Source organism: Trematomus bernacchii, unplaced genomic scaffold (assembly GCF_902827165.1).
Source record: "Trematomus bernacchii unplaced genomic scaffold, fTreBer1.1, whole genome shotgun sequence".
NCBI lineage: Eukaryota > Metazoa > Chordata > Actinopteri > Perciformes > Nototheniidae > Trematomus > Trematomus bernacchii.
This window is the reverse complement of record NW_022987582.1, coordinates 607,126-633,649: the sequence shown is the minus strand read 5'-3', so window position 1 is coordinate 633,649 and position 26,524 is coordinate 607,126. Positions and strand designations below refer to the sequence as shown.

Here is a 26,524-nt window from a genome sequence, read left to right as displayed (position 1 = left end):
GTAATCCTGAGAATAAATAAATTACTTTCATTTGAGATGTCAATGTCTACAGGTGTAATGACATTTTACTTGGTGTCATTCAAAGGATTTATTTGTGATATATACAATAGCTACAGTGTAGTCTTGGCCATGACATTCTTGAGTCTCAAGCTCTTTCAACAACGGAACATAAAAGTAAACCTAAAATAGTGCAACATTTTTCAAGTATTTTTCAGAAAACCGAAAAAATATGTACATATAAAATAGGATGCAATACAAAAATGTGAAATTAAATGCTATGGAGTAAACATAAATAGGCCTACTGTATACTGTAAACATATATACATATTTGGCTGTACAGATGTACAGTTTATTTTGGACATGCAGCAGGCCTATTTGGATGGTGAAACTTCAGTGGTGTAAAGTCACTAAGTACATTTACTCAAGTACTGTATTTAGGAACAATTTTGAGGTACTAGTACTTTACTTGAGTATTTCAATGTTGTGCTACTTTGTGGGCTACTCCTAACCCACTACAATTCAGAGGTTAATAGTGTACTTTAACTCCACTATATTTATTTTATACCTTTAGTTACTTTGCAGATTGGGATTAATGATAGGACATAATCAACATTTAATAAGACTTTAGTTACACCTGAAATAAATACACATGATTTAAAAATTGCTCCACCTTTACTTACACTCAAAACATATAATATATATTATAATAAAATGGGCCAATCTGCATAATGAGTACATTTACTTTTGGTACTTTACATTTATTTTGATGCTAATACTCGTGTACTTTTATTTGAGTAACCTTTTTGATTGCAGGACTTTTACTAGTATTCCTAAACTCAAGTAATTTTACTTTTACTCAGGTACACGATCTTAATACTTCTTCCACGTCTGTACTTCACAGCCCCCAGGGTCTTAACAGTCTTGTTGTTTGTGGGCTAAAACTGTCCCTGAGTCTGGTGGTTCAACTCATCAACAATCATTAAAAACGTGATGGCTGCAGCAGAAACACCCTGGTGAATTTGTTTGTTTCCGTCAGACACAACAAACAGCCTGCTGTCCTTGAGGAGTGGCACGAGGGTAGGTGTGTCTCATAAATAATAAGAAATAATTCAGAGATGTGTTAAAGCCTCGCCCCCCCCCCCCCCCTCCTCACCCCCCCTCGACTTGTGACGTCACGCGAACTGCCCGTGTCCGCTCCAGCTGAGAGAGCGCGAGGACTATCGGTGGTGTTGGTGGTGGACGTCGCGCGGCCCAAACACAGACCTAAGCCCGTGCGAAGATCCACCGGATCCACAAAAAAAGTACAGACGGAGAGAGGAAACGTCCCCCTCCTCCCCCCGACGGACAGCAGAGCGCGACAGCCGCGGAGAGGAACACCAATATACAACTTGTCATCTGACCAACAGTCACCGCTCTCGTCGCTGTGTGCGTTTTTTTGTTGTTGCACACACTGTTTCCACTCGGTTGTTTTGTTTTGACGGAGGTCTGCTTTATTGCAACTATTTAGCGATCTTCTTTTTGATTGTCGGACGGTTCATTCGGGATATAATTCTACAAGTTTTAATTGTAACATTTTCCCGTTTGTGCAGTGAGCGGGTTTCACAGTCATTTTGACGTCTTTGTATTTTCTATATGGACAGTATTCTAAATTAGATGGTCTGACTGTCGCTCCTACGCCGCTCATTTTAGAGTACAGCTTGATCGACTGGAGAACATTTAACCGCAATGGAATATTTCGATGAAAACATTTCTGCAAGGCAATAAGAAACTGCACAACATCAAGTAAAAGGTAACAAAACTTGCAAAGTATCATTAATCTGCATCAATAATTGTGTGCTAATACTTGTACCATTGCATTACAATGGTTGCTTTATTCTGCATGGACACTTCTTTAAACTCTCTTTCTTTCTGCCCCCCCTCCACCCCACACCTCCCTCATGCACACACACACACACACACACACATGCACACACACACACACACACACACACACACAGCCATACAGCATTCCTGTCCTATTGGTAGACTCTCTGGTCAGTTGGCCACGCCCCTTTGAGTGCCCCCTGTATTTTATACGACCCCATCTGGCCCAGGATGTCCAGGCAGCTCTCCCAGCTTCCGAACCCCGACGTCCCAGCTGGTGCAAGCGCACAGTTTGGAAGTTGTACCCAGCCTGCAGGCTCCCTCACAGGGGGGCATCTCACCTCTATGGCGGGTCTGAAATCCCTCCTGCAGCACCCCATAAAGGGAGACCAACGTTCCAAACCCCCATGTGATGTAAAAGGTGAGAAACTCTCATTTGATGCATTACTACAATGTGCAAGGAATATTTCATGTACAAATCTCTGTTCCACCCACTGATGCTGCTCTTATAAACCAAATATGTGACTTTCTTTTTTAAACAGCATATATCTTATGTCTGTTGCCCCCACCACACACACACATTGGCTCTCCCATGACTCTGCTGTGTATTCACCTGGATTATAATCCCAGCTGCGACTTCAAATTAGGAACCAGATTACCATGAGCGAAAACACGTTTCCGTTCAGCTGTAATACTGTGCCGTTTCAAAAACGTGCCTGCTTCAACTATTGTTAGATTTGTTTAGGAGCTTATGTGTACGTTATGACAACAAATTGGTTTGGGCTTTTGCTTAATGCTGCAATTCAGCTACCATCTGGTCCATCTGTGAGTGTGTATTTGTGTGGGAGATTTTGCAAAAGTGCATCTCATGGATACACCTGCCAACCCTATTTAGTTGTGCAGAGTTATTTAAAGTTATTCTTCATCATCTTTATGCTGTACTCATAAAGTGTCTGCTCTGTTATCTCTGTTAGACAAAGAGAGGCAGGACGATGATGAGGACTCAATGGGAGTGTGCCCCATGAGGAGTGGAATAGCCAACAATACTAGCAGTAATGGCTGTGGAGGTGGTGGTGGTGGAAATGGAGGGGGAAGTTTTAACCAATTCTTGGGGCCCCTCTTGTGGGATCGCACCCTGTCTGCAGATGGGGGCCTCTTCCAGCTTCAGTACATGGACTTGGAGGAGTTTCTGACCGAAAATGGAATGGGCAGCATGCATAACAACAACAGCTCCAGCTCAGCCCAGATCCCCTCGCAGAGCTCCCAGTCAGCTGTGCCCAATCAGAGCTCCCAGTGCCTACCGCCCTCATCCCCACCTGGCTCTTCATCTTCATCGCCGTCTTCCTCTTCTTCCCCATCGCTCATTGGTCTGGAGGTGGTTCAGCCACAAAACCTTGGTGGAGGAAATGACTGTTTGCATGGTGAGTTCACTTACATGGAGCATTTTGTTCCAGATAATAAAAAAATGATCAAGGACAGTTCATTCTCCAAGGTTTGTCCATATCAGCTGAAAACAAGCAATAATGCAGGAGAGGGTTGTGCAGACGTTGCAGAGTTGACATGCTGAAAGAGACAAATTGTCCTCTATAGGTGATATGAGACAAGTAGACCCTACAATTAATAATGCTTGATATGTAATCAAGGTTATATGACGTGCTAAAGTTCCCACAGGCTAGTGATTCAGCACTTTAACTCTCCTTACCGTTTCTAACAAATTGCATGGTGACCAAGCATTTTTCTGTCCTGTGGGGTCAAACTGAAGGCAGCAGCTACAGTCACATGGCTCAACACGCAAAGTCAACTTGAGAGGGAAAACACACGGCTTAAAAATGGCTGCTTAGCAAAATCTGAGTGTATTGGAGCAGTGTGCAGGCCCAGGGTTAACATTTGGGCGAGGAAGCAGGGAGATGTGGAGGGAAAAAAGATAAAGAACGGGAGAGGTTTGGAAAGGGATGAAATCTTGAGCTTTTTGATGAGTCAAACTCATTGCATTGACAAGGATGTTTAGTCTGGCATGTGATCTACAACACAATCAGCATTCAGTCCCAGCCCATCATAAATGTGCAGCAGGGTCAAAACTGTTCTGGGAGAGAGAGAGAGGGAGAGAGAAGTGTGCAGAGTGTTTGCGGTTGCGTGTCTTTAAATCTCTCCCCACTTCACACGCCAAAGCCATGTGTACGCGTCAGTACACGTGCCGAGGCTGAGGGTACTGGAGTGAAAGAACGAGGGGCGGGGCCATCAGAAATGTGGGAGGAGCCTAGAGGGGGCGGGACATGCAGAGCAACAGGAAGAGTTCCCTGCTGGACTTCACACAGGGACGTTTGATTCCACATGAATGACATTTAGTGCACTGAGATCCAGAGGAGGGTTGTATACTGTATGGGATGTTGGCTCAGGGCAATAGAGGGACAAAGTGCATCTTTATAGACTCTGATAGGGCATGTATTTTGCAGGATAATAAAGCCCCATTGGATTACAAACCCTCTAGATAAAATATTACAAGAATTAGAGATTCTGCTAGTGTGATCGTATCAATTGCTTTATTTAAAATTATTAAAATCATCACCTTGTTTTAAATAATTGATATATTAGTAAAAATTCTCTGATTCAAGCTCAAATGTGAATCTTTTCAGGTTTCTCCATTATCATATCAAACTGAATCTATTTGAGTTGTGGATAATGGAAGACATTTTAAAAACGTCATCTCGGGCTTTGAAAAACCATGATTGATATTTTTCACAGTTTTCTGACATTTATAAACAACATATAAACTGACAGAAAACTAATTAATAATCAAGAAAATAATAGAAAGATTGCAGGAAAATGTAAAATAATTCCCCTAATCCTAATAACAAAACATATTAAATTGGAAAGCAGCATAATTGTTTTAAGAGGAATATCTTTTAAATCTAAAACTAATATGTGGCTGAAATGCCTTTGACTAAATTGGGTGAAATTAGCTCTCCCAAAGCTTGAAACATGAGGAGCTTCTAATCTGCAGCATCATAAAGGTGACAAACTAACAGCTGCTTTATAAATATTAAGCAAAGCGACACCCAACAACCTATTTTTATATTAGTCACCTTAGGAGGAGCATGACTACTGTTTGCCTTATCAACAGCCTCAGGACTTCAGCTAAAGGAATGCTGATTTACAACTAGTGCAATGTGTCGAGTCATATATTGGACGGTTTCTTAAAGAGCAAAAGTCTCGTGCTTGCTCAAGGTAACACATGGACAAAAATGAGCCAAAACAACATGGTAATACTGCTCTCCAGAGCTTCCCAAAAAGCAGAGAGAGGCAGCCCTGCACCAGGTGTTTTCACTAACTAGCTCCTGCTGTTGGGTTTAAACAGAAAAAATCCATAAAATCTTCTGGTTTATTCAGACAGAGAAGGTAACATGCATATTTTCTGGCCTCTGATTCACTCGGTTGCCTACCCACACTGAAAGGCTCAGTGTTTGTTTAGACCCGCTGATTATTTATTATGGGGTATGCTTGACTTCATCCTGGTGCCTGTGAAAGCACTCTTTAATTTGTTTTGCTGTCATTGTGGAACATGCAGAGATCATGAGGGAACACCTGGTGTAAAACATGCTCTCATACTACCTGGCCATTAAACAGCCATTAGTCATGATAGCTGCTTGTATGTTACTGCTCCACATATAACCTGTCTAGCAGATGGCAACACATATCATAAATAGAGCGGATGGTTTTGTTTTTCTCCAGCCTACAGTCTGACTGTACAGTAAGTGTGAAGTTGTAGACCTTAACACTAGATTGTAAACGTTTTATATTGTCCTTTCTACATAATAATTATACATTAAGGACCATATTTGTGGAACTTGAGGCATACACATTTTATTTAGAGCTTTTTGATGTAATTTTGTGGTCATTTCTAAGGCTGCAGTGTGTGGTGTTAAGTAAATATCCTTACTCGGGTTATCTGTGTTTGATAATGTGGCTGTTCCTCTTCTGGAAATTAAATTATTTATTGGTTTTAACAGTTAAACTTGTCCCATCTTAGGTAAACACGTACCCCTGCGATTTATAGTAACAGTCAATGGGAGAGTTGTGCTGTATTGGGAAGCAGAGTCAGTGAGTGGTTAGCATTGGGCCTTAAAGGGGGTGGGGTGAGGTGTAGCCCTATACTGGCCCCACTTAAAGAAACTGGTTTTGAGGGGAGGGGTATACAGTTACACAACATTTCCACTTTTAGATTTTGGTGTTTAGCTGTAAATGTTGGCTTTGGTCTACCAGCATTTGTGGTTTAAATGAATAGCCTATATCATGCAACCATTTAATTGATAGGATTTATGTGGTTTAGTTCGTTAAAGGTTTTCACAATGGCAGGAGCTACCATAGGATCCCTAATAACATCAGGACCATAGTAACACTTCTGTTTAAGCAGGAGAGTAGTGCACTCAATGAGAGATACAAAATAGATAAAACATCTTCTGTATGTGGCACTTACAAAAGATTTGGCTTTAAAGTGAAGCTTTTACAACTTAATCTGGTTGGGTTTATAGATAGGAAATGTATCTGCAGGATTCTTGCTTTTGAGTATCTTCATGAATCTTGAATGCATTTATTGTTAGTTGCTTTGGATAAAAGCGTCAGCTCAATGACATGTGAACTATTGAGATACCTAATAACCATTTGTATTAGGGTTTTATCATTGATAGTTTGCACATTTGTAATAAAAACAACAACATTAGTATTCAGTCCTCACCAAAACAGTTCAGGTAGAGATAAAATGTTCCAAAGGATACAATGCAAAACCCAGCCATTTGAATTGAGTTATTCTAACTACATCTTCTAGCTCCATTATGTCTGTATGCTTCAACTGATATGTGTTATATAATGTATGTATTTGTCGTGTGTCTTCCCAGAGTATCCTCTAAAGATTACATTGTCCCTGAGAACCTCACTGTCCCTGAAAGCTGTTTTAAAAAAATCCTCAGCTCTTTGGTTAAGGGCACAGGAATGTTGTTTGTTGTTTATAACAGGAAGAGGGAAGCTCTCTGCTGACACCTGGTGGTGGTTGTGATGAAATGCTGCATGTGTTTGCACTGCTGTCTCAGTGGTCATAAACTGGTGTATTAAAGCTTGACAGTATTATACATTTCAGTATAGGTGTCGTTCAGTGAACAGCATTTAAAACAACATGTGTTATCCCTTTTAATTGCAGGGAGTCAGACGAGTATGAACGACTCCTGTGAGTCTCCCTGTTCTTCCTCCTCGTCCTCCTGTCCTCCTCTGCTCGAGCCCACGGACAGCGGACCCGATGGGCAGGGGATGTTTGACATGGATTCTTCGGACATGGATATGTCTGGCCAGCCGAACTACGACCCCAGGAGGCACTCCTTCAGTGAAGAGGAGCTCAAGCCACAGCCCATGATCAAGAAGGCCCGCAAGATCCTGGTGCCCGACGGCATGAAGGTGAGTCTGAAGTCTGACTGCAAACTCAGAGCAGCGGTGGACCTCGGGAGGGAGGTCATATCAGGCTATGATTAGCTTATTTGAAGCCAGACATCATTTGTATTAAGTCTTGATTGTAATTCCAAAACAAGACGTACAAATGTGTCTTGCACAGTGTCAGGGAACGTCTTCAGATTGCCCCTTTTGTCAAACCAGCAGCCCTAGACCGTTACATAATTCTTAACAATGAGGAAAAGAGCAATGCACCAAATCCTCACACTGGAGAATCTGAGATCCAGTTCCTTATATACTATGCATGCTACCAATTATGCATACTTCCTAATGGCCATGTACAATTAATTGATTATCTGCTTTCTTTCTATAGACTAATTGTTAATAATATAAGAGCTGAAATGACAACCTTGAGGAACTATTGCATAAATAAGCACTTTCTTGGTCTTGGTCCAGGCTAATATTTAGCACTTTTCATAATATAAGAATTACAAATCAAAGATGCAGGATAGTAACAAACACCAGAGCAACAACATGGTATATACACAACATACATAATATTAACACAACTGAGGATGAAGCATCTGAAAGGAACAAGTCCCACGCTCATTCATGGCCAAACACCCACATCACAATAGCAGAATAGACTCTACAGCAGTACTGCACACTTCTTAAGAAACCACTCGGACCATTCATTGATTATTTTATAGAACAACTTCTACCTAATACTATCTTAGTTCTCTGATCAAGGAAAAGTAAATCTTATGGGAACACACTGGCAGATAAATAATCCATGTGTGCTTCTTTTGTCTGTCCTCTTTTAGGATGATAAGTACTGGAGCAGAAGGTATAAAAACAATGAAGCAGCAAAGCGTTCTCGAGATGCTCGCCGTCATAAGGAGAACCAAATATCTGTTCGTGCCGCCTACCTGGAGAGAGAGAACGCCACCCTCCGACAGGAAGTGGCGGAGATCCGAAAGGAGCTTGGCCGCTGTCGCAGCATCCTTAGTAAATACGAGAACCGCCTCTCCGACCAGTGATGAAGGCGTGCAGCTAAATCAGGAAGAGGAGGAATATAACCTGGATAACATTTATGACTTTTTAGGGGTGGCACATTGGACAGAATTGGGTCAAGCAAGGGTGATGATGATGAGGAAGATGATTATGATGATGAATGTAGAAGACAAGGAGAAGGTTTGTGTATCGAAGCTCAGGTGTCTTGTTTTGTTGAGGTGTCAGCTCTTAAAAGTGAAAGGTGGAGAGAGTAATTTAACAGATGAAGAGATGTGACTTTTAAGAGTTTTGTTATTGGAGAATTGTATATTTTTATAATACTTACGAAAAATTATAGGGTGAGCAAATTTGGAGGATAATTTTGTATATTTTCTACATAGAGACGGGGGGGGGGGGAAAGCTATGGTAAATATCTTTTTATTATAGGTGAGTCAGGAGATGTTTAACAGGTGGTCAGCCATCGATGGGTATTTTTCGTCTTGATTACTTTAGTCAGGATGCAGCAGCAGGGGCAAGGACGCGTGTAACAATTGTAATATAGAGAGCAAAAAGTATCTTATAATCGTATAGTTCAACATTTTTGTGGATTTTATTCAAGCACTTAATTTGTTTCCTGTTTTATTTCTATCACTGGGGAGGGGCATGCTAGAGGGAGGCAACATAAGGGACAAGTGGGACACCATGTAAACAGTCCTGCACTATCAACATTGTCTTGTGAGTCCTTTTATTATATATATATATATATTTGAGTTCCCCAACAATATAAGTTCTTTGTACTTTAAGCTTCATGCAATTGGTACATCTTTCTCCAGTCCATACTCTTATCTTTGACCCCATCCACTTTTCTCTATCCCAGTTGAGTGCTTTTAATCTACTCTGGTGTCTTGTATCTCAGATAAACTGCTAAAAAGCCTGTTGTGGTGCCCCAGGTTCCTATTCTCCCTCTTCATCCTCTCTTTTGAATTGATGGGACGTTTCTCTTCCTCTGTTTCTATATCCTACTTCTCTATTTCTGCTCTCACTTATAGCCAATCCTCTTACAGTTACGTGCAAACTCTTCCCATAACAGTTTATCCCTGAGTTTCTCTTGTACTGCTGCGGTACATAGAGCAGTTATATCTCAGTGTTGTATTGTACTCTGAAATAGTATCAATCTGCCCTGTAAAACGCACTTCGTTACTTTACTGTTCTTCATGAACACACTTTAATCAGCATTAATATAGGGGGAGAAAGGTTGTTGTATATTGGATAGGCCTATACTGTTTTGTGTATTTGATGTATTCCAGGAGATGGTTTGAAACCCCCATTGAGTGGAATGGAGTTAAATTCTCAGATTCCTGGGAGAAATACAAGCCAAAATGTCCTATCTTGATCCACACAAGCTTGTTGGTATTTAGTGCTATTTCAATAATGCTCCTTCCTTACTGTTTACTCCTGTTATTACTCTTTACTTTTTACTGTATCTAAAAACTTCTCTGTGCATCCACAACACCTTCACAGGGGGCATGGTACACTATGTTATGTTGTGGGGAGGGATGACAAGTAATGGTGTGATTTTATTCCCCTCAATGACCATGATGAATAGTAACGATTACTGCTATTATTATTATTATTATTATTGTGATTATAATGATTATCCCTTTTGTTGTTGCTGTTCTATATTATTGAATGATTTTCTTTCTTTCGATGATCTGTTGCAATTTGAAACATCTTTGATCTTCAGTGTTCCTAAGAAAGACAATTCAAATGGAGAAAAAAAACCTCGCTCAGCTATTTGCATCCTGTCTCAGACCTCCAGACATTACTCTACGGACACTACTGCCACCTAGGTTTCTTTGACCATGGACTTCACAAGCGTGGCTCGATAACTTGAATATGACATTCATTACTTTACCTTTCGTGATGACCTCTTCGGTTCCCCGGCAGTGTACGGACTATGCACACTTTCAATATGCTCCTTGTTTGTTTATTTCAGCCTTTATCACCTCAGTCAGTGATTGTTTGCTCTCCCAACAGGATCTAGTCTCTAATATCCTCACAGATGTGGTTAAAAAAATATTTTAGTGACTCTAATTGAACTACAACTTCCCTGCTGCATCAGTGGTGTCCATGTTGGCCCACAGTGCTGGTTATTCGGATGTAGTTGAGATTTTTCCAAAAACACCAATAAAAGATTGTTCTCATTCAGTGCTGCTGCTCTTGTCTCTGGTGTTCCATCACAGTGTAATTGTTTTTCAAGATGATTGAACTCTTATCTGCTTTGTTTGCTTGCATGTTGAATTAAAGCCCAGTTTTGATCAGGAGAATGGGCAACAAAGGTCACATTTCAGGAGGACTACTAATCCATTTATCAACTTAGGCCTGATAACCAGACTATAATATGTGGTGAAATGTCCCCAGACTACTTGTTTTGATATCCTCCCTGTTTATTCACATGTGTACATTCCTTTGATAGGCAAAGCAGTCTAAACATGAATTATTGCCCAACAAAGGCAATTCTTCCGCCCTTTGACATTTCGGAAGTATTTTACTTAATCAAAAAATCTAAAAAGAGTCACTCAATGCATTATTCTTTGAACACAGCTGAGTTAGTCCACTTACGTTTAAAGAGATTACATAGTAAACGTGTTTATAAGGGCCTAAACAACAACTAAAGAAATTAAGATATCAGTCTAACCAGGCTGCATGTTTGGAAGCATATAGTCGAGCAAATGGTGCCTTCATGACATCAGGTAAAGTCCACCATTGTTGTTAGCATTTCCTGTTTGCTTACCTCTGTTTGTTGATTGTGTGAGATGGGGAGAGGGGGGGGGGGGCAGCAGGGACGTCATTAATCTTCTATCTTAACAGAAATGGGTGAAAGGTCCTTCAGGCTGGAATTTTCCTTGTTTCTATCCTCCCCAACGCGAACCAGATGTGTGCTCCTGGGCTGTACCCTCTCCCCCCCCCCTCTCTCTCCCCCTCCCTGGCTCTCTCTCACCCGTCACTCCCTCCCACCCTTTGTTCCCCCGTCTTTAAAAATCCCGTCTCTCCCGTCCCTCCCTCATATCGTCTTAGTCCTGGCTTCAAGGATGGACTGTGCACTGCTGTTGCTGTCCCTGTGGGCTCTGAGTGGAGCTGTGGCCCCGCAGACCCCAGGTAAGATCTGACTGCACCACTCACATCTGGAGAGCCACTGAGCCCTGCATGCACAAGGGTCACAGCACTCTTTGTTGTAGATTGTAGTTTCATATAAAGATGATCTTGTTAGCAGAGCTCGAATCTGTGCAATGAATGAGTTTTAAATGCAATGGACTTACTGCAACAGGGACTTTGTAATGTACTGAATGTTTGAACTTTGAGAGATCTCAGTTGAGGTTATAGGATGAGTTAAACATATAAACTATTTTGGAAAGCTAATACCAAACCGGTAATGTCATTTAAAGTAAGTTTGCATCTGTTTTTGTTTTTAGTTAATCATGGAAAGCCTGATTTGTGATGGATACTCATCCACCTCTCTAACACCTTCCGAAATGATTCTAGGACTGCAGTAACTTTTGGTTAGCTAATATGCACCATTCATAATTTAACCTAATTTAGTTTGGTGCTGCATGCATGTATTGTACACCGTGTCTCCATGCTGCTCTGGGATGATCATGTGTCCATTAGCTCAGAACATGTGGGTTTGTGGTCACATGGTTGTAAGCGAATACAGTAGCACACATGTTTTCATTCTTAGAAATGAAATATGGGGAACCCTGTTTGACTCCCCCCTTTCCCCTCTCTCTCCCCCTCAAATGTTCTGGAAATGTCCGAGGGTGTGTCGATTTAGGCCATGTTGCAATGTAAAAAAGTTTCTTTCATGATGTGTGATGGAATACATATGGAGAAGTGTAGGACATTTTAAACAAAGTTACTCCACTCAGAAGACACAAACCTAATTTTCTTTAGAGAAAAATCATGATTGACCGATAAAAGCCAAAGAGTTATAAAGCCTCCCATCTAAATACTTACTCATCTGGCAACTTGGGTGGCAAATATTTGCCCGGCCACCCACACTGACTTTAGTTTCCTTCAAAAAAACAAACAAAGCAGAATTGGCAACAAATTGTCCTTACGACCCTGAGCTTACGCATTTTTTACGAGGGACCCCTGAGGGCAATAGAAGCAAACAAACAAAGGGGGGGAATTACTTTGATGGTGTGATAAAATGTGTTTGGTATCACAACAGGGTCGTGTCCGGAGAGACTTCTGGGAGAGGAGCGGAGGAGGACGTGTCCTCGGCCCTGCAAGACTGACACGGACTGTGGCAACAAGCGCCAGTGTCTGTGTGACGGCCAGTGTGGGCTCAGCTGTGTGGCTCCAGGTAACCATTTTGATGCCCTTAGTAGTCAAACTGAACACTATTGTGGTATGAGTCATACAAAGTGTGTGTGTGTGTGTGTTTGCATATGCAGCTGTGCCAGCACACGTCTGTGTTTGTGTGTTTCCTGGAAATTAAAATACCTTGGTTGTGCTCAGAATCTGGGCTCAAAATGTACCCTGTGTCAGTGCTGAACACACACTTTTTATAATGCTTGTGTGTTGTAAAAGAGGGAATTGTAAACACATCCAGGCTGGTTATACAACCCCATTAGTACCACTTAAACTGGTTTAGGGCTGTTTCATTTGTCTTGACTAAGAAACAATGCATCACGTTCTGAGGTTTCTCCGTCTCCTCCTCAGGTCGAACGTGTCCCTGGCCTCTGTCCCCCAGTGAGACCTCAGAGGCTCGCCTCCTCTCTCCCACCCACTCCTTCTCCGCCCTGCTCGAGGTGCGCTGCAAGTCTGGATTCACTTTGCCCACTGGCTTGGATGCCACTATTCGCCGTTGCCAGGGTGACCGACAGTGGAGCGGTGATGAGCCCATCTGCTCAGGTGGGTTTTTGAGTTCAGCAGAAAAAATGTCTTTCTTATTTCATGTCAGGAATGTAAACACAGGTAATGAACCTCTGGGAGAGAGATGCTGTGCGATGTGCTACTTTCTTTTATGTAATATTGTGTCTGATATTTGACCGAGGCAGCAGGTACACTGTGTGTTTGTGGTGAATGAGTTCAGGTCCATTATGTGGTCAAGCTCTGAATGAAGCTTTTATTGGGATTTTGTTTTCATGCAAGGCCATAAGATAGATAGAGAAAGGGAGAGAGAAGAGAGAGAGAGAGATATTCAGGAAAGAAACGTCTCTGGTCGTGTCGACTGAGACATTGCACAACTGGGACCTATTCTCCTCATCACCATAGCAACCACAGCCTTAGTTGTTCATATTGGCTGACGGAAGATTTAACTGTTGAACTGTTAATAAGTTTGAAAAGTGTGTGTGTGGGGGGGTGGAGAATGTGTGTGTGTTCGCATGACGCATGGATGCACATATATATTTACAGTGTGTTGTTCGTGCACCACAGCACACACATTCAGCACAGAAGAGAAACCTATATAACACACTACATTAGAAAAAACTAAGCATAATAGGGCCTCTTTAAATGATATTTACACAGTTTGTGGTGTTATATATATATAATATATTCCAATCATGGACAATATTTGATTGTAAGGTATTTTGAGCAAAATACTACAATAAATATACTATATGACACAGGATGAAGCAATAACCAAAACCAAAAATGACAAGAGATGAATTCAAGATGAATCACAACTATTTGAACAATGTTTGAATAATAGTCTGCCATTATGAATACATTATAAGCTCCATTAATGGTACAGTATGTCCTACTTGTGTGTAGTAGAGATCTTCTGCACTCAAACTGAAACGTTACTGGGTTTGCTTTTTAGTCACACCTGCTGTAAGCCACAGGGGCCAAAACAAAGCTGTCAACACATTTGAAAAAAGGCAGAGGAAGCTGACAAAGAACACAAAAGACTCTCCAGTGTTTACAGGTTAATCTACAACCATAGTACTGCCGAGCCCAGAGATAATCATGTTGAACTTTCTGCCTGTTTAAATATAGGATTTTAAAATGAATAAGTGGCTCACAAAAGGCAAAGATTGTCTTACTGCTGTGCAGCCTTATTACTTCTACCGCTGCGCCGTAAGGCTGCACAGCGGTACATGATGTAAAGCCATCAGTATCTCAGTATCTTGACATTTCTCATCAACACACAGCACCTGGAAATATGCCTTTTGCTTAATGCTTGTGTCGACTTGACAGCAAAATCATCTTTAAAGCTCTGAGTCCTGCATTAATCACACACCATAGAGCTACAGTAAACACGCTTTCTCAGGAATCCTCAACCCAGCTGGGCTCAGTCTCACCGTCAAGATTTTTTATATTTTCAAAGATGTGAAATAAGGATACGATTCTCAGCTCCCTCTCTCTCGTAGAGTATCCTACTGCCGAGAGACAGGCAGAAGGTAGGTGGGTTTTGAACGTGTGAGAGCGTTTGTATTGTGTGTGTCCTTTGCATGTGTGTTAGAGTGTGAGTCGAGCTCCTTCATGCCTGTTGAGAGGCAGTGGGCGGCAGATCACTGTCAAAGTGGCACAGAGCTGCATACACACAGTGTGAGTGTGTGCGGGTGTGAATGTGCATCTACAGAGTGTGTGTATGTGTGTGTCTATGGGAGGAAGGTAGAGAGGTAGCTTTTCTGTATACATTAGATGTGTACGTGTATGGGGGCGGACTGCACATGTGTTGGAGAGTTTCTATGTGTGTGTGTTTGCTTGTGTGTGTGTGTGTGTGGGCGACAGATCACAGTCAGGAGAGTCAGAGAGCTCTCTTGCTCATGCTGCTCCAGGCCTTTCTGTTCCCTGCTCTCCTCTCCTCTGCTCTCTTCTCTCATCCTCTTTTCCTCTCATCTCTTTCTCCTCTCATCCTCTTCCATCTGAGGCCTCTGATAAGGTCTCTCTCTACAATGGGAGCCAAGGACATGCATGCAGCTCTAGGCTATTTAGTTAGTGGTTCGTGCATGCATCTGTTTGTGAGAGAAAAACAAAACCCTTTTTACATCTTTGGTCTCAATCAGATTCTTGTGCATGTTCAAAATCACTGTTTTGTCATTTGAAAAGAAGATGAATTTGATATACCTGCTTCATAGCCGTTTGGTGCAGCAGCCTGTGTGGGTGGCAGCAGTAGAGAGGCAGGAGAAGGGCGATATGTGAAAACAGAACTCAGCTTCAGGCTCTCATCCGCAGCCAAACAGACTCATAACTCACCCTCTCCCATAGGTACCTTTACATTCTTATATTAACGTTTCTCGGTTTCAGATACCTAAGACATCCCTCAGGCAAGAGCTGTCTCTGCCTTTCAAAGCCGTGTTCAGCACCAAAAACCCTGCGCTTGATGGAGCCCGGGTCGCTCCAGCCTCTCTCTAAGCACCACTCTTGATATTTATATTTTCACGAGCGTGAGCACTCAAACTTCCAGGAATGAGCAGTGCCAGGTGTTATACAATCACAGAGATATAGCTGTGAGCTCCGATAGGTGTGGGGCTGCGTTTCACCTGCTCCAACTTTGATTTATTACATAAGAATGTTTATCACAACTTAAATAGAACAAGACATCGAGTGAAACGCCTCTGTGGGTCACACACTATATAGGAACCCTGTTTAATACAAGTCAAATGAGGTAACAGGAATCCTTCCTCTGGCCATCTTGTTCTATTCCCTGTTTCTTTCCTTCTATACTGCTACTTGCAACCTGCAAAACCACATCACTTACGCACTCATTGTAATGTGTGTGATGTGTTTGTGTTGGTTACAGTGGACATGCATTCGATTCTGTTTAATATTTGAATCACAGATGCACATTAGATGCACACTGAGTGTTGCTGCATTTCTCTCTGATGAGGTTCACATAAAACATTGTCACTATAGGAAATAGTTTGAAGTAATTAGATTCCTCACTTAGTAAAAGTGGACATGTAATGACTAAGATAGTGTCAACAGCTAAAAGTCTCATCGGCACCCATTAGTTGATGCAGGTGTACAAATGGAAAAAGAATGATAATATAAAGCAAACATTTCTGCCTATATCTACTTGAATGATACATTAAATTGTTACCTAAGTTATATTATTGCAATACTTATTACTGGTACATTAGGGCCCAAGCAGCATTTTACTGCAATACCTACAAGATGTTATAAACTCATAGATTTTGTGTTTACAATCTTAATCTGCAAAGTTACTTCTAATGTGTGGTAAAAAGTACAGTTATTGTAACTGAGCTGTAGGAGAAGTGAGGGAAATGTATAAGAATAAGGATGCCCCTCACAATTGTACTTAATTGTAGTATTTTCCTAAATGTACTGAGGCACATCCCACCACGAGGCAATTACATTTTTCACACGTATATATTATGTATGTCTGATTGCTGTCTTGTTTGAATAACTGTGAGAAAAGGACCAATTCCTACAACCTTCTGTTCTTCTTTGACCTTCAGAGACTAACTTGCCTGAACAATCTGCCGCGGCTCAAACCTGCCCTCTACCTGAGGAGGTCGTCAACACCTTCAGCATCCAGGGAGACGCTACGGCAGGAACCTCCATCCGCTACAGCTGCCTGTCTAGGTGAGAGAAGGGGAGTGATGGGAGGTTATGTTGTGAGTGTGTAGGCTGGAGCTATGAAAACCTGAAAGGACACTAAGGTAGAAATGGAGGAAGTGAGAAGACGGGGATGGAGTGTGAAGAAGAGGGAGGAAAGACTTAATCACAGGAGAGCTGTGATATAAAAAACTATTCAGATCCTTTTACTCGAGTAAATTATTATGGGCTAAATGTACCCAGAGTAGTCTTTCTGCAGTAAAATAACCCCGCGTTTTATCTGGTTACTTTTAAATATTACAAATACAGTATAGGTCCAATTTACCTAATGGTCAAAAGATATATGTGAGGAGTTGTGTGATTATTTATGGTGCAGAACAGAAGCTGCATACATCTGTACTTATTATTGGGACATTTTGTAAGTATTTACCTCTTTGGGGCTAATTCAAACCATGTATGTATTATGTAGGAAGTTTAGAAGGGAAATGTCTCTTTCGTCTGTCTCATACTCAACAACTCAGACATCTGAAACAAAAAAATCAAAAAATAAGTCCAGTGTGATTATAATAATATATCAATTTTTATATGTATTATATGTATTTCTTATGTAAAATTGGAAATGCAATTTATAACTTTAGTAGTCAGATACATGTAGTGAAGCAAGTAGTACAATATTTGCCTCTATATCTGATTTGAAGTGGAGTTAAAGGATAAAGTAGCTCAAAATGGAAGTGTACTGAGTAAGTTCAAGGTTCAAGGTTCAAGGTTCAAGGTTCTTTATTGTCAATCTGACATAGCTACAGAGTAATTATGCAGTTGAAAATCTTATGTCACAGGCTTCTCCAACAATGCAACATAATAACATAACATAATAACAATAAGAGCAAGAGCAATACAAAAATAATAATAGTTATAAAAATGAAATAAAGTTATGATGTGGAATAGTGCAGTATGAGTCTATATACAAGTTATTGGAATGATATATATATATTAGGTATTAGATACATACTACTGAGTAGCAGTTGAATGTTTGAAGTTGTTTCAACAGTTCAATTTTGTAACAGTCTCACTGCCCGGGGGAATACTTAGTTATTTTCCCGCACTGTGGGAGAGGTGTTGGGGAACGACGGGTGATGAGTGATGAATGGCAGGGAATTCATCTTGATCTGCCAGCTGACGCTTTCTCCATTGAACTAACTAGGTCATTACAGTCTAATCTTGTATTGACTTCCCTTTACACACTGACTCATCCACAGGATAAGACGAGTCCAAGTGTCTGTGTCAGCCAGAACTGTGCACACAAAATTCAGACACTCTGAAAGAGAGAGACTGAGTGTAAAAAGGAAATCATTTACACCTTCTTCTAACACTTTTATTCAGACGAAGCTCTTTAGCTGTCAATACTGTACATGACACACTGCCATCTGTCTCCATCACTCTCTCCCTTTCTCTTCTGCAGGGCGGATATTGTGGGGAGCAGTGAGAATTTCTGCCAGGATAATCAGACCTGGCAGTATCCTCACCCCATCTGTAAAAGTAAGTGCACTGTGTCACGGCATGTGTGTGGCTTTACAGTCAGTTCTCATGCATCTTTCAACGTTAGCAGGAGAAGAATGAATGGACGTTAATGTGAAGGGACTATTTTGTACAGATGGTTATTTATTGGTTGTGTCAATGTGTTCATGTGTGTGTGCATATATGTAGAAAACTAGTGAATTAAAGAAGAAGACAGTCAAACCTCGTCATGTATTCATCATTCAAATGCTACGTTTCGCAGTGCTTTTCTGCCATCTTGTGACCAAGCCTAGTATTGCATGGCCTGTTGAAAGAAAAGGCATGCACTGTTGCAGTTTCAGGCCTTCAGTTTCACTTTAAAACCATCAACAGGAGATCTTATCCATCTGTTTTAAAGATACTTGATTATATTAACTTAATTTTATGATTTTTTCCCTGTTGCTTTTTCTTGATATCACCTCCTGGCAATATTTCATGTTCCTTTCCAGTACTCTTATAGTCTGCTTCTCTCTTGCTCTCTTAGAGGTGTTCTGCCAGCCTCCTCCAGAGGTGCAGCAGGGCTACGTGGTGGCTGTCCAGAAGACTGAATATGAAGCTGGCTTTGACATCCACTACCTGTGTAAAAAGAACTTCCAGCTGGATGGACCCCAGAAAGTCACCTGCCTGTCCAATGGCAGCTGGAGTGCATCGCCCCCATTCTGCAGAGGTAAGGGATGTTTAGATGGTTTGAAGATCAGGTGAAATAATAAGTATTTAAGCAAACAAAACCAGACCTTCTTGATGTTTTTCCCAGCTCGCTGTCTCATCCCTGCTGAGCGGAGCCGTGTGATGATTGGTGGAGTGAAGCGCTGGCCGTTTGACTTGACAGACGCCGTGGTTCCTCACAGGGAAAATGTGACGTTCTTCTGCAAACACCCCCGTAAGCCGTGCAGCTTCTCTGCAACCCAGACCTGCTTCGATGGGAAGCTGCAGCCACCTGCCTGCTACCTTGGTAAACCTCCGACCATCCATACAGACTGTCCTTTTTCTTATCTGTATCTGTCAGTCTCAAGAACCTGAGAGGGATTGATACACATTGTTGCCAGGTTTTCAATATTCATGCCCCTTCTCTTTGTTTTTCAGAGCCCACATGGTTGCAGTTTAAACTCTTCCCTCACCGGCTGGTCTCAGAGATTGAAGCTTGTGAAACTGATGATGTGGAGTGATGACCTCGACCCACCCATCTCTCATGACCCTGTGTCTCACTATGACACACACCTCCACCCACAGCAGCCCCTCTTCACTCTGCAGCTTTGCATTAATATCTATGCTAACATTGTGATGTGCTGCCTCTTTTCTAAATACTATCAAACTGCTGGCTTAATTATAATCTGCTAACCCCTAAAGCATTAGTATTCCTCCTCCAGCTTGAGCAGATACTGTAGATGCAGACCATAGGAGGCTGTGTATAAAATGCAGCAATATCAGTTAAGCCTGTGATGATACCTTCATGTAGCCGAACTCATAATGTCCTGACTCTGTGATATCTCACTGTGTGATCCTTATTCTCTCTTGAACCTGACGCATCAAGTCTTAAGGCTTGTAAGTTTTTGATGATGTGAAATAAAGTAATGTCAAACTGGTTTGATCTCTGTATTGCTTCACATAAAGTACTGTATGATTTCAACTCAATGCTTTTCCATCCTCCTCATGTGCTTTGCCTCCCGTCGCTGTGTCTCTCAGGCGCACAGAGAGGCTGTGTGTGCAGGCTGCAGGTTCAACAGTACTCATAGGCTGAACATGGCTACTGGTCGGACCCGGTAGGCTGCGACACCATAGCAACTCCCCTTGACCCCTCCCTCCCTCGGCATTCGCAGCATCACCCTTTACACTGCACAGTCATATTTGGTCCTCCGGAAATATCCACAGCACGGGTAAGCCAGTCCCTATGCAGCGAGTGTATGGGTGGAGTATAGTTTAAAATACAGTTTTTAAATGTATCGAAAGAGCGTCCGGCTCTGACAGCACGGCTGGAATCAATGACAGCGCCGGGAAAGTTTGTCCTCAAGCTGCCGGGTTGCGCTCTCGGTGTCTCGGACCCTCGGCTCTAAAATGGCTGGCTGTAGGTCCGAGGAAGCTCCGGAGCAAAGGGAAGGATCCGCTCCTCACTGCGACTGTCTGTAAATATTCACGTTTCTCCACTCGGAGCGACGTGTTAGCAGTGGCGTTGTCCCAGGTCCGAGAGCTGTCACACGCATCATAATAATATTGGCATTTCGGACCTAGGACTGTGCGTAATGGCGTCCTCCACGTAGAGTGCTCCTCGGTTTACCCCCTGACAACAGGCTTGTATTTTTTAATCAAAAAGAATATGATTATGTGCCAAAGCTACATGAAACGTTGTATTATTTATGTTGCATGTGCATGGTAGAAGTATGAGAGAGGGGAAGTGTTATTTCGCTCACAGCAGTCGGACCCAGCTGTGCTCCGGTGCGTTTCTCTGAATGATCGGCGAACCCTCGGTGAGAAATCCGCTGAGCTATAATTTCGGATCATGCAAGGTAACCACATATCAGGACAGTGTGATGTTAAAGAGGGAGGAGGGGTCGGATGAGACGCTCATCATTTCGGACTAAGGAGTAAAGGTGCTCAGTCTGATCAGCAGGCTGTTGGTAATATCACAACATCAGTGATTATTGGATTTGGCAAACTTGACCCCAATAATCACTACTGAGACTGAGAGTTTTTTCATCCATCCCAGGATATTGATTTAGTTCTGTTCCTTTGCTACCATGAAATGTGCTTATTGCTATTCTAATTTACCCCATTTTAGTTAGTAATTTATTTTGTTTTTCCTATTTTTAGAAATATAAATGGGTATGCCCCAAAATGGATTCTCAGTTGGCTTCAGTCCTGACCAGTGGCAGCCTGGATGTCCAAAATGGCAGCCAGTGTGCAGAGGGATCAGGGCCAGAGGTGTGTGTGGACCCAAAAGAAATAAAGACCTCCTCCACTGTACCAGGTAACCCCGAGCCATGCCCTGTCAGAGCAGCAGTGACCACCAGGCAGGATGCTCCATCAATCAATGGGAATAAGCCAGAGGTGGGCGGGACTTCTAAGCCAGCCTCTCAGGAAACAAGGAAGAGTGGTGGGTTCAGACATCCAATCACAGTGAAGACTGGAGTGCCTGTGTTGGGCAGCCAACCAATCAGAATCAAAATTGTTGTTCCCCCACGGTGCAAGAGGCCAATCACAAACTCTGCCATCAGCCTTACCAAAGACTTTGCTCGCTCACATTTAAGACGACCTGTTTCTATTTCAGCTGGAGCAGAAAAAAGCAGATGTAAAATCTTGATATCTGCTGTTAAGAATGAAGGAGAAATCAAGGAAGTTATTAATCATAAAACTGAGGAAGCTAAGCCAAAATCATTCCATGACACAGAGGCAGAGAAAGGGGAAAGAATCTGCAAAGAGAGACATGTTTGGGGTGTTAAAATCATTCACGCTGATGGGTCTGAGACTCCCTTAATCTCAAGCTCTGACCCAATTAAAATATTGAGCCTGAAAGGAATAAAAGAGGAAACTACAGAGAGAGAAATTGAGGAAAGTTTTCCTCTAGTTTTGCAAGAAATTGATTTAAAGTTGTGTAATACGTTAAATGAGGTGGGAACGGAGGAACAGACAGAACCACTGGACCTGAGTCTGCCGAATAAAAGAGAGAGAAGGTGCGAACGCTTCCTGGATGACTCTGGCTGCGAGAGCTCGTTGATCATGGAGGTGGATGAATATGAGGGAGAAGGAGACAGAGACATAGTGGAAGAGGATGAGGATGTTGAGTGCTCTGCGCTTCGTATGGACGCCACAGATACACTGGACGACTCTCTCCTGTCTCCCTCTTTCTTCTCTTCCTCTGTCTTCACCTCCCTCTCCTCGATAGACACTGAAAACCTCCTTCTCATAGACGACCTGGGAATCCCGTACACGCTCAGTCCGGACGGGCTCAAAGTGCCGCAGGTCGATGCGTCAGAGTCAGAGGATCAGGCAGAGGGAATGGGGTCACCACTATTGGCCACATTAGCGAATCCTAGCCTCAGCCAAAGTGTAAATAATGCACTAAACGCACCTTCTGATCATCTTTACACCTCTCCAGCCCCTGGTTCTCCATCACTAAGTGTTGATCAGACTTCAGAAGTCTTTCCACGTTTGATTACAAACTCGGATCCCTGTAATGCAGCGGAGACAAGCGTTAAATCTGTTCAGGAGGCTAATGCTGTTATATCAATCCCCCCCCAGCCCCTTCAGATCCTCACCAATCCTTCTACTAACGCTCCTATCCTCCTCGTGTCCTCCTCTTCCTCCGCTCAGGTGGGTCTCTCTCTTCCACTTTCAGTTACTCAGACCACCCCCGGTGCTTCCACCCCCATGTTCCTTCTCCTGTCGTCTGTACCCTCTTCCTCTGGTGACTCTACCTCCACCCCTATCGCTGTCCTGGACCCCTACACGGGTCAGTTGTCCCAGATCACCGCGGCCTCAGCCCCCGTCTCGCTCCCTTTGTCCCCCGCTCTGCCCATGCTGTCCCACCCTGTCATCAGACTGAGCCCCAACCACCCCCCTGCCATCCTATCAGGAGCGACCAACGTTACCTCTGTCCTCGCCTCCCTCTCTGTCCCTTCTCCCTCTCTTCAAAACGACCGCCTCACCCTTCACTCTCAAATCAGCTCTTCCGATTCCAACCCTGGAAGCGAAGCCATATCCTCTGAAGAAGTCTCAAGTGAAATCCACAAGCCATCAACTTTTACAGCATCCTCTCCTCACCAACAGTCTGCTAGTTTGACCTATGTCCCCTTAGCTCAGCCCAGCTCTGAGGCCCAATCTCCAGCCTCAGAGTCCAGGTTTGACCCCTCTGACCTGCACTCAGAACATTTACCTCTGGACGACCATCTTTACTTCTCCAGCGCTGCTCCTCCCTCCCCTCCCATTGGACCCATTCTCTCCTCTGATAATCTGGACCCCCTCGACCCTCTGGATCCTCTCTCTCCCGAGGGGTCCCAGGACGACATGGGCGCTCGCAGGGTGCTGTACTGCCAGCTGTGCCCACGGGTCTTCTTTTACCTCTCTGACCTTGAGCGCCACGCCATCACGCACTCGCAGAAGAAGCCTCACGTCTGCCAGCAGTGCGGCAAAGCATTCAAACGCTCCAGCCATCTGCAGGTCAGTAGCAAGCTAATTATGGCAATCATTTAATTAACAGTAACAGCAATAACACCAGATGTCACACATTATTAGTGCAGTGTCTGTAAAACAGGCATTAACTGATTTTAAGCCACTTGGGAGCAGTGGAAACCAGCTGTGAACACAATTCTGAGATTTTATCACTATCAAGTTGATATTTTGGCAAACCGTTGCTTATATACACATCCAGCCGATGTGTACTAACATTAGCATCGATTTGGAATCATGTTTGTCCCCACCTAAACTAATAAGTCCAGTATTAATTTTCCTTTCAGCTCTGGTATTGGTTTTCACCAACTCCTGAGGGAAATATTTGTCTGTTTAGCTGCTAAATGCTCCACTGGGTTGACCAGCTACTCGCTAATTTGCCTGTCTTTCATTTGGCGCTGAGCAGGTAGTGTGTAGCAGCTGCCTGATGCAAGCTGCTTTGAGAGCAATGAGGATGAACCAGACATTTAGAGTTTCTAGTTAATTACAAGAACGAGCTGTAAGATGCTACTGAGGAGCTGAGGTGTCAGGTAATAAGTTTTAAAGGGTTAGTCACAGAAAGTCACCCTCTTATCATGCATAAGTGATCAGGTTGCACTACTAAAGGGACAGTTTATCCCAATATCAAATATAAATATTCTTCGTCTTACCTGTAGTGCTATTCATCAATATAGATTGTTTTCTTAGGAGTTGCTGAGAGTTGGAGATATTGGCCTCAGAGTGGTCTGTCTCCCTCATACCTTCAAAAATATACATGACATTACATGACATTACATAGCATTTAGCTGACGCTTTTATCCAAAGCGACTTACAATAAGTGCAATAAACCATAAAGATTCAAACTAAGGACAACAAGAACAGGGCTGACATATTTACTTCAAATAAGCAATATCATTGGAAGTGCTGTCGCATAAGTAAAACTCTAAAGTGCGTTTTTTTTATTTAGGTATAAGCGAAACAGGTGGGTCTTCAGTTTGCGGTATACATTTGAAAAACTCACAACTTGGCTTCTCAGGATAATCCACACACCTTGTTGTGAGCAGTTTCATGTCGGGACTGTTTTTCTTTTAGAGAGTGGCGTTCATCTTCTTATGGGCGAGGGGCTATTGCTTGTGAGAGTGCGAGACGTAAACAATAATGGCATCCTTGTTTATGCACGCTTTCCTCTGCAAGGTGATAAAGTAAAAATAAATTAGTTCTGTAATGAAAGTGCTCATAACAAGATCTGCTAATTATCTTGATGAAGCAAATCATGATTTCTTGACAAAGATATTTGCTGTTGAGTTTTTCCAATGTAGTTATTTGGAACTCTTATCTCCACTAGTGAGGTACAACTTTGTTCCATAATATTGGTGAGAAATCAGAGGTTTCAGAGGCCATTATCTCACACTCACACCAAAACAACATAGATTGATAAATACCACTGTACGAGGAAGGTGGTGGAGGTGAACTGTCCCTTTTTGGTAAAACAATCCTGATTATAGGTGCATTAGTAAAAGTGTTGAGTGATGGTTTCACCGATTCTTCATCAAATGTGTTTTTATTTCCCTCAACAGAGACACAAGCACATCCACACAGGCCAGAGGAACTTTGTGTGCCCGATCTGCTCCAAACGCTTCAGGGAGGCCGGCGAGCTGCAGCGCCACCAGAGGGTCCACACCGGAGAGAAGCCCTACCAGTGCCAACTCTGCCACACGCGCTTTGCCGAGCGCAACACACTGCGCCGACACACCAAGCGCAAACACCCCTACCACCAAGTCGCCATGGAAATGCTGAACGAGAGAAGGGACAGAGGAGATGGAGGAGGAGGAGGAGTGCAGGAGGAAGAGGAGAGCGCTGAATGGTATAGCTCCACTGTGTCTATTTTAGATCATTCAGAGTCAGAGACGGAAACTTAAAAGAGTTTTCTGCAGACTCCAAAAACAAGGGAAGGAGGAAGAGGGGGATCATATGTAACATTGCTTAAACACTTAACTTTCCTTTCAAAAAGGGAGCACTTGCAATATCTATTTTAATGTTGTTTTAATTTATTTATATGAATGTGTATTATTTCCATTCCACTTAGTGGTAAAACTTCGGCCTTCAAAGTCATTAATGATTTTGATATGAGCTTTCCTGTAGAGAAACAGTGAAATACATTTATATGTAAATGAAAGGGGAAGATTATGCCTGAAATCATGGTTTTTAAGAGTATAGAATATTGATTCGACTGCTAACATGCCCCCCACGATGTTGCATTCCCATACAGTCCATTACAAAGCCCTGAAGTGCTTGAAAAGAAGGATGACTTATTTACTCTATACGATCCTCTGCTCTAGTTGTGTAAATAGAGATGCATATTTGTACTTCTGCACTACCCTATGTGAAAGATGTGATCTATCTTTCTCACCGTCAGAGACACTGTGAGTCATTTGCACTTATTTTATTTCAATATTAACATTTTGTACATTGTGGATGAAAATGCCATGTTATCTTGTGTTGCACCTGTCTATTTGACTTATTTGATTCATGTGAGAGTTTTGACCAAATGTTTTTGAGCTATTATAACACTTTACTTACATTTTTTGTTTATTGTAAATTATGTTTAACTTATTTAAATTAAATTTTGTCAACTGTAATTACATGTTGCCCTATCTTCTTTTTCAGTGTTCCACCAAGTTAGTGTCTTTTAAATAATTGAAGTGTTGGATGTGGCCTTTTATGATAATCACATTTAACTCTCCTTGATAATGAACATGGCCCAGGTCCACATCTCTGCTCTAATTTAAGCTGATCCTCTGATTTGATTTTCATCTCTTCATTAATCACCAAAAATGTGACCAGACATTACATGGATCTTTGTGGGAAAAAAAGAAGATACCTGATATATATCGTCTGGACCGCCTCCAGGGAGTAATTGAGAGTCCGTCCTCTGTTTTTTTGCACACTCTCAATTTTCTGCTCCATTTAAGCGACGGAGCCTAACAGAGCCCGGCTCAAGATAAGT

At 42.4% G+C, this 26,524-nt stretch overlaps 3 protein-coding genes across 4 annotated transcripts; all 3 read left to right on the top strand.

The window, feature by feature from the left end:
• Positions 1–1,176: 1,176 nt before the first annotated feature.
• dbpb (D site albumin promoter binding protein b) lies at positions 1,177–10,497 on the top strand. Its single transcript, XM_034128056.1, has 5 exons — positions 1,177–1,789; positions 1,998–2,284; positions 3,009–3,284; positions 7,055–7,305; positions 8,121–10,497. Exons 2-5 carry the CDS (start codon positions 2,095–2,097, stop codon positions 8,334–8,336), a joined length of 933 nt encoding a protein of 310 aa, XP_033983947.1. The 5' UTR covers positions 1,177–1,789; positions 1,998–2,094; the 3' UTR covers positions 8,337–10,497.
• A 520-nt stretch (positions 10,498–11,017) lies between these two features.
• Positions 11,018–19,961, top strand: ntd5 (ntl-dependent gene 5). The gene is made up of 9 exons (XM_034128054.1): positions 11,018–11,042; positions 11,368–11,448; positions 12,521–12,655; positions 13,015–13,206; positions 16,725–16,851; positions 18,284–18,360; positions 18,863–19,045; positions 19,133–19,330; positions 19,462–19,961. Exons 1-9 carry the CDS (start codon positions 11,033–11,035, stop codon positions 19,542–19,544), a joined length of 1,086 nt encoding a protein of 361 aa, XP_033983945.1. The 5' UTR covers positions 11,018–11,032; the 3' UTR covers positions 19,545–19,961.
• A 338-nt stretch (positions 19,962–20,299) lies between these two features.
• On the top strand, positions 20,300–26,156 carry LOC117480645 (zinc finger protein 236). 2 transcript variants are annotated; one of them, XM_034128037.1, is made up of 3 exons: positions 20,300–20,840; positions 21,184–23,529; positions 25,095–26,156. In XM_034128037.1, exons 1-3 carry the CDS (start codon positions 20,823–20,825, stop codon positions 25,434–25,436), a joined length of 2,706 nt encoding a protein of 901 aa, XP_033983928.1. In that variant the 5' UTR covers positions 20,300–20,822; the 3' UTR covers positions 25,437–26,156. The 2 variants fall into 2 exon arrangements, with proteins under 2 accessions (XP_033983928.1, XP_033983927.1); XM_034128036.1 differs by having other exon boundaries at positions 20,300–20,879.
• Positions 26,157–26,524: the final 368 nt, after the last annotated feature.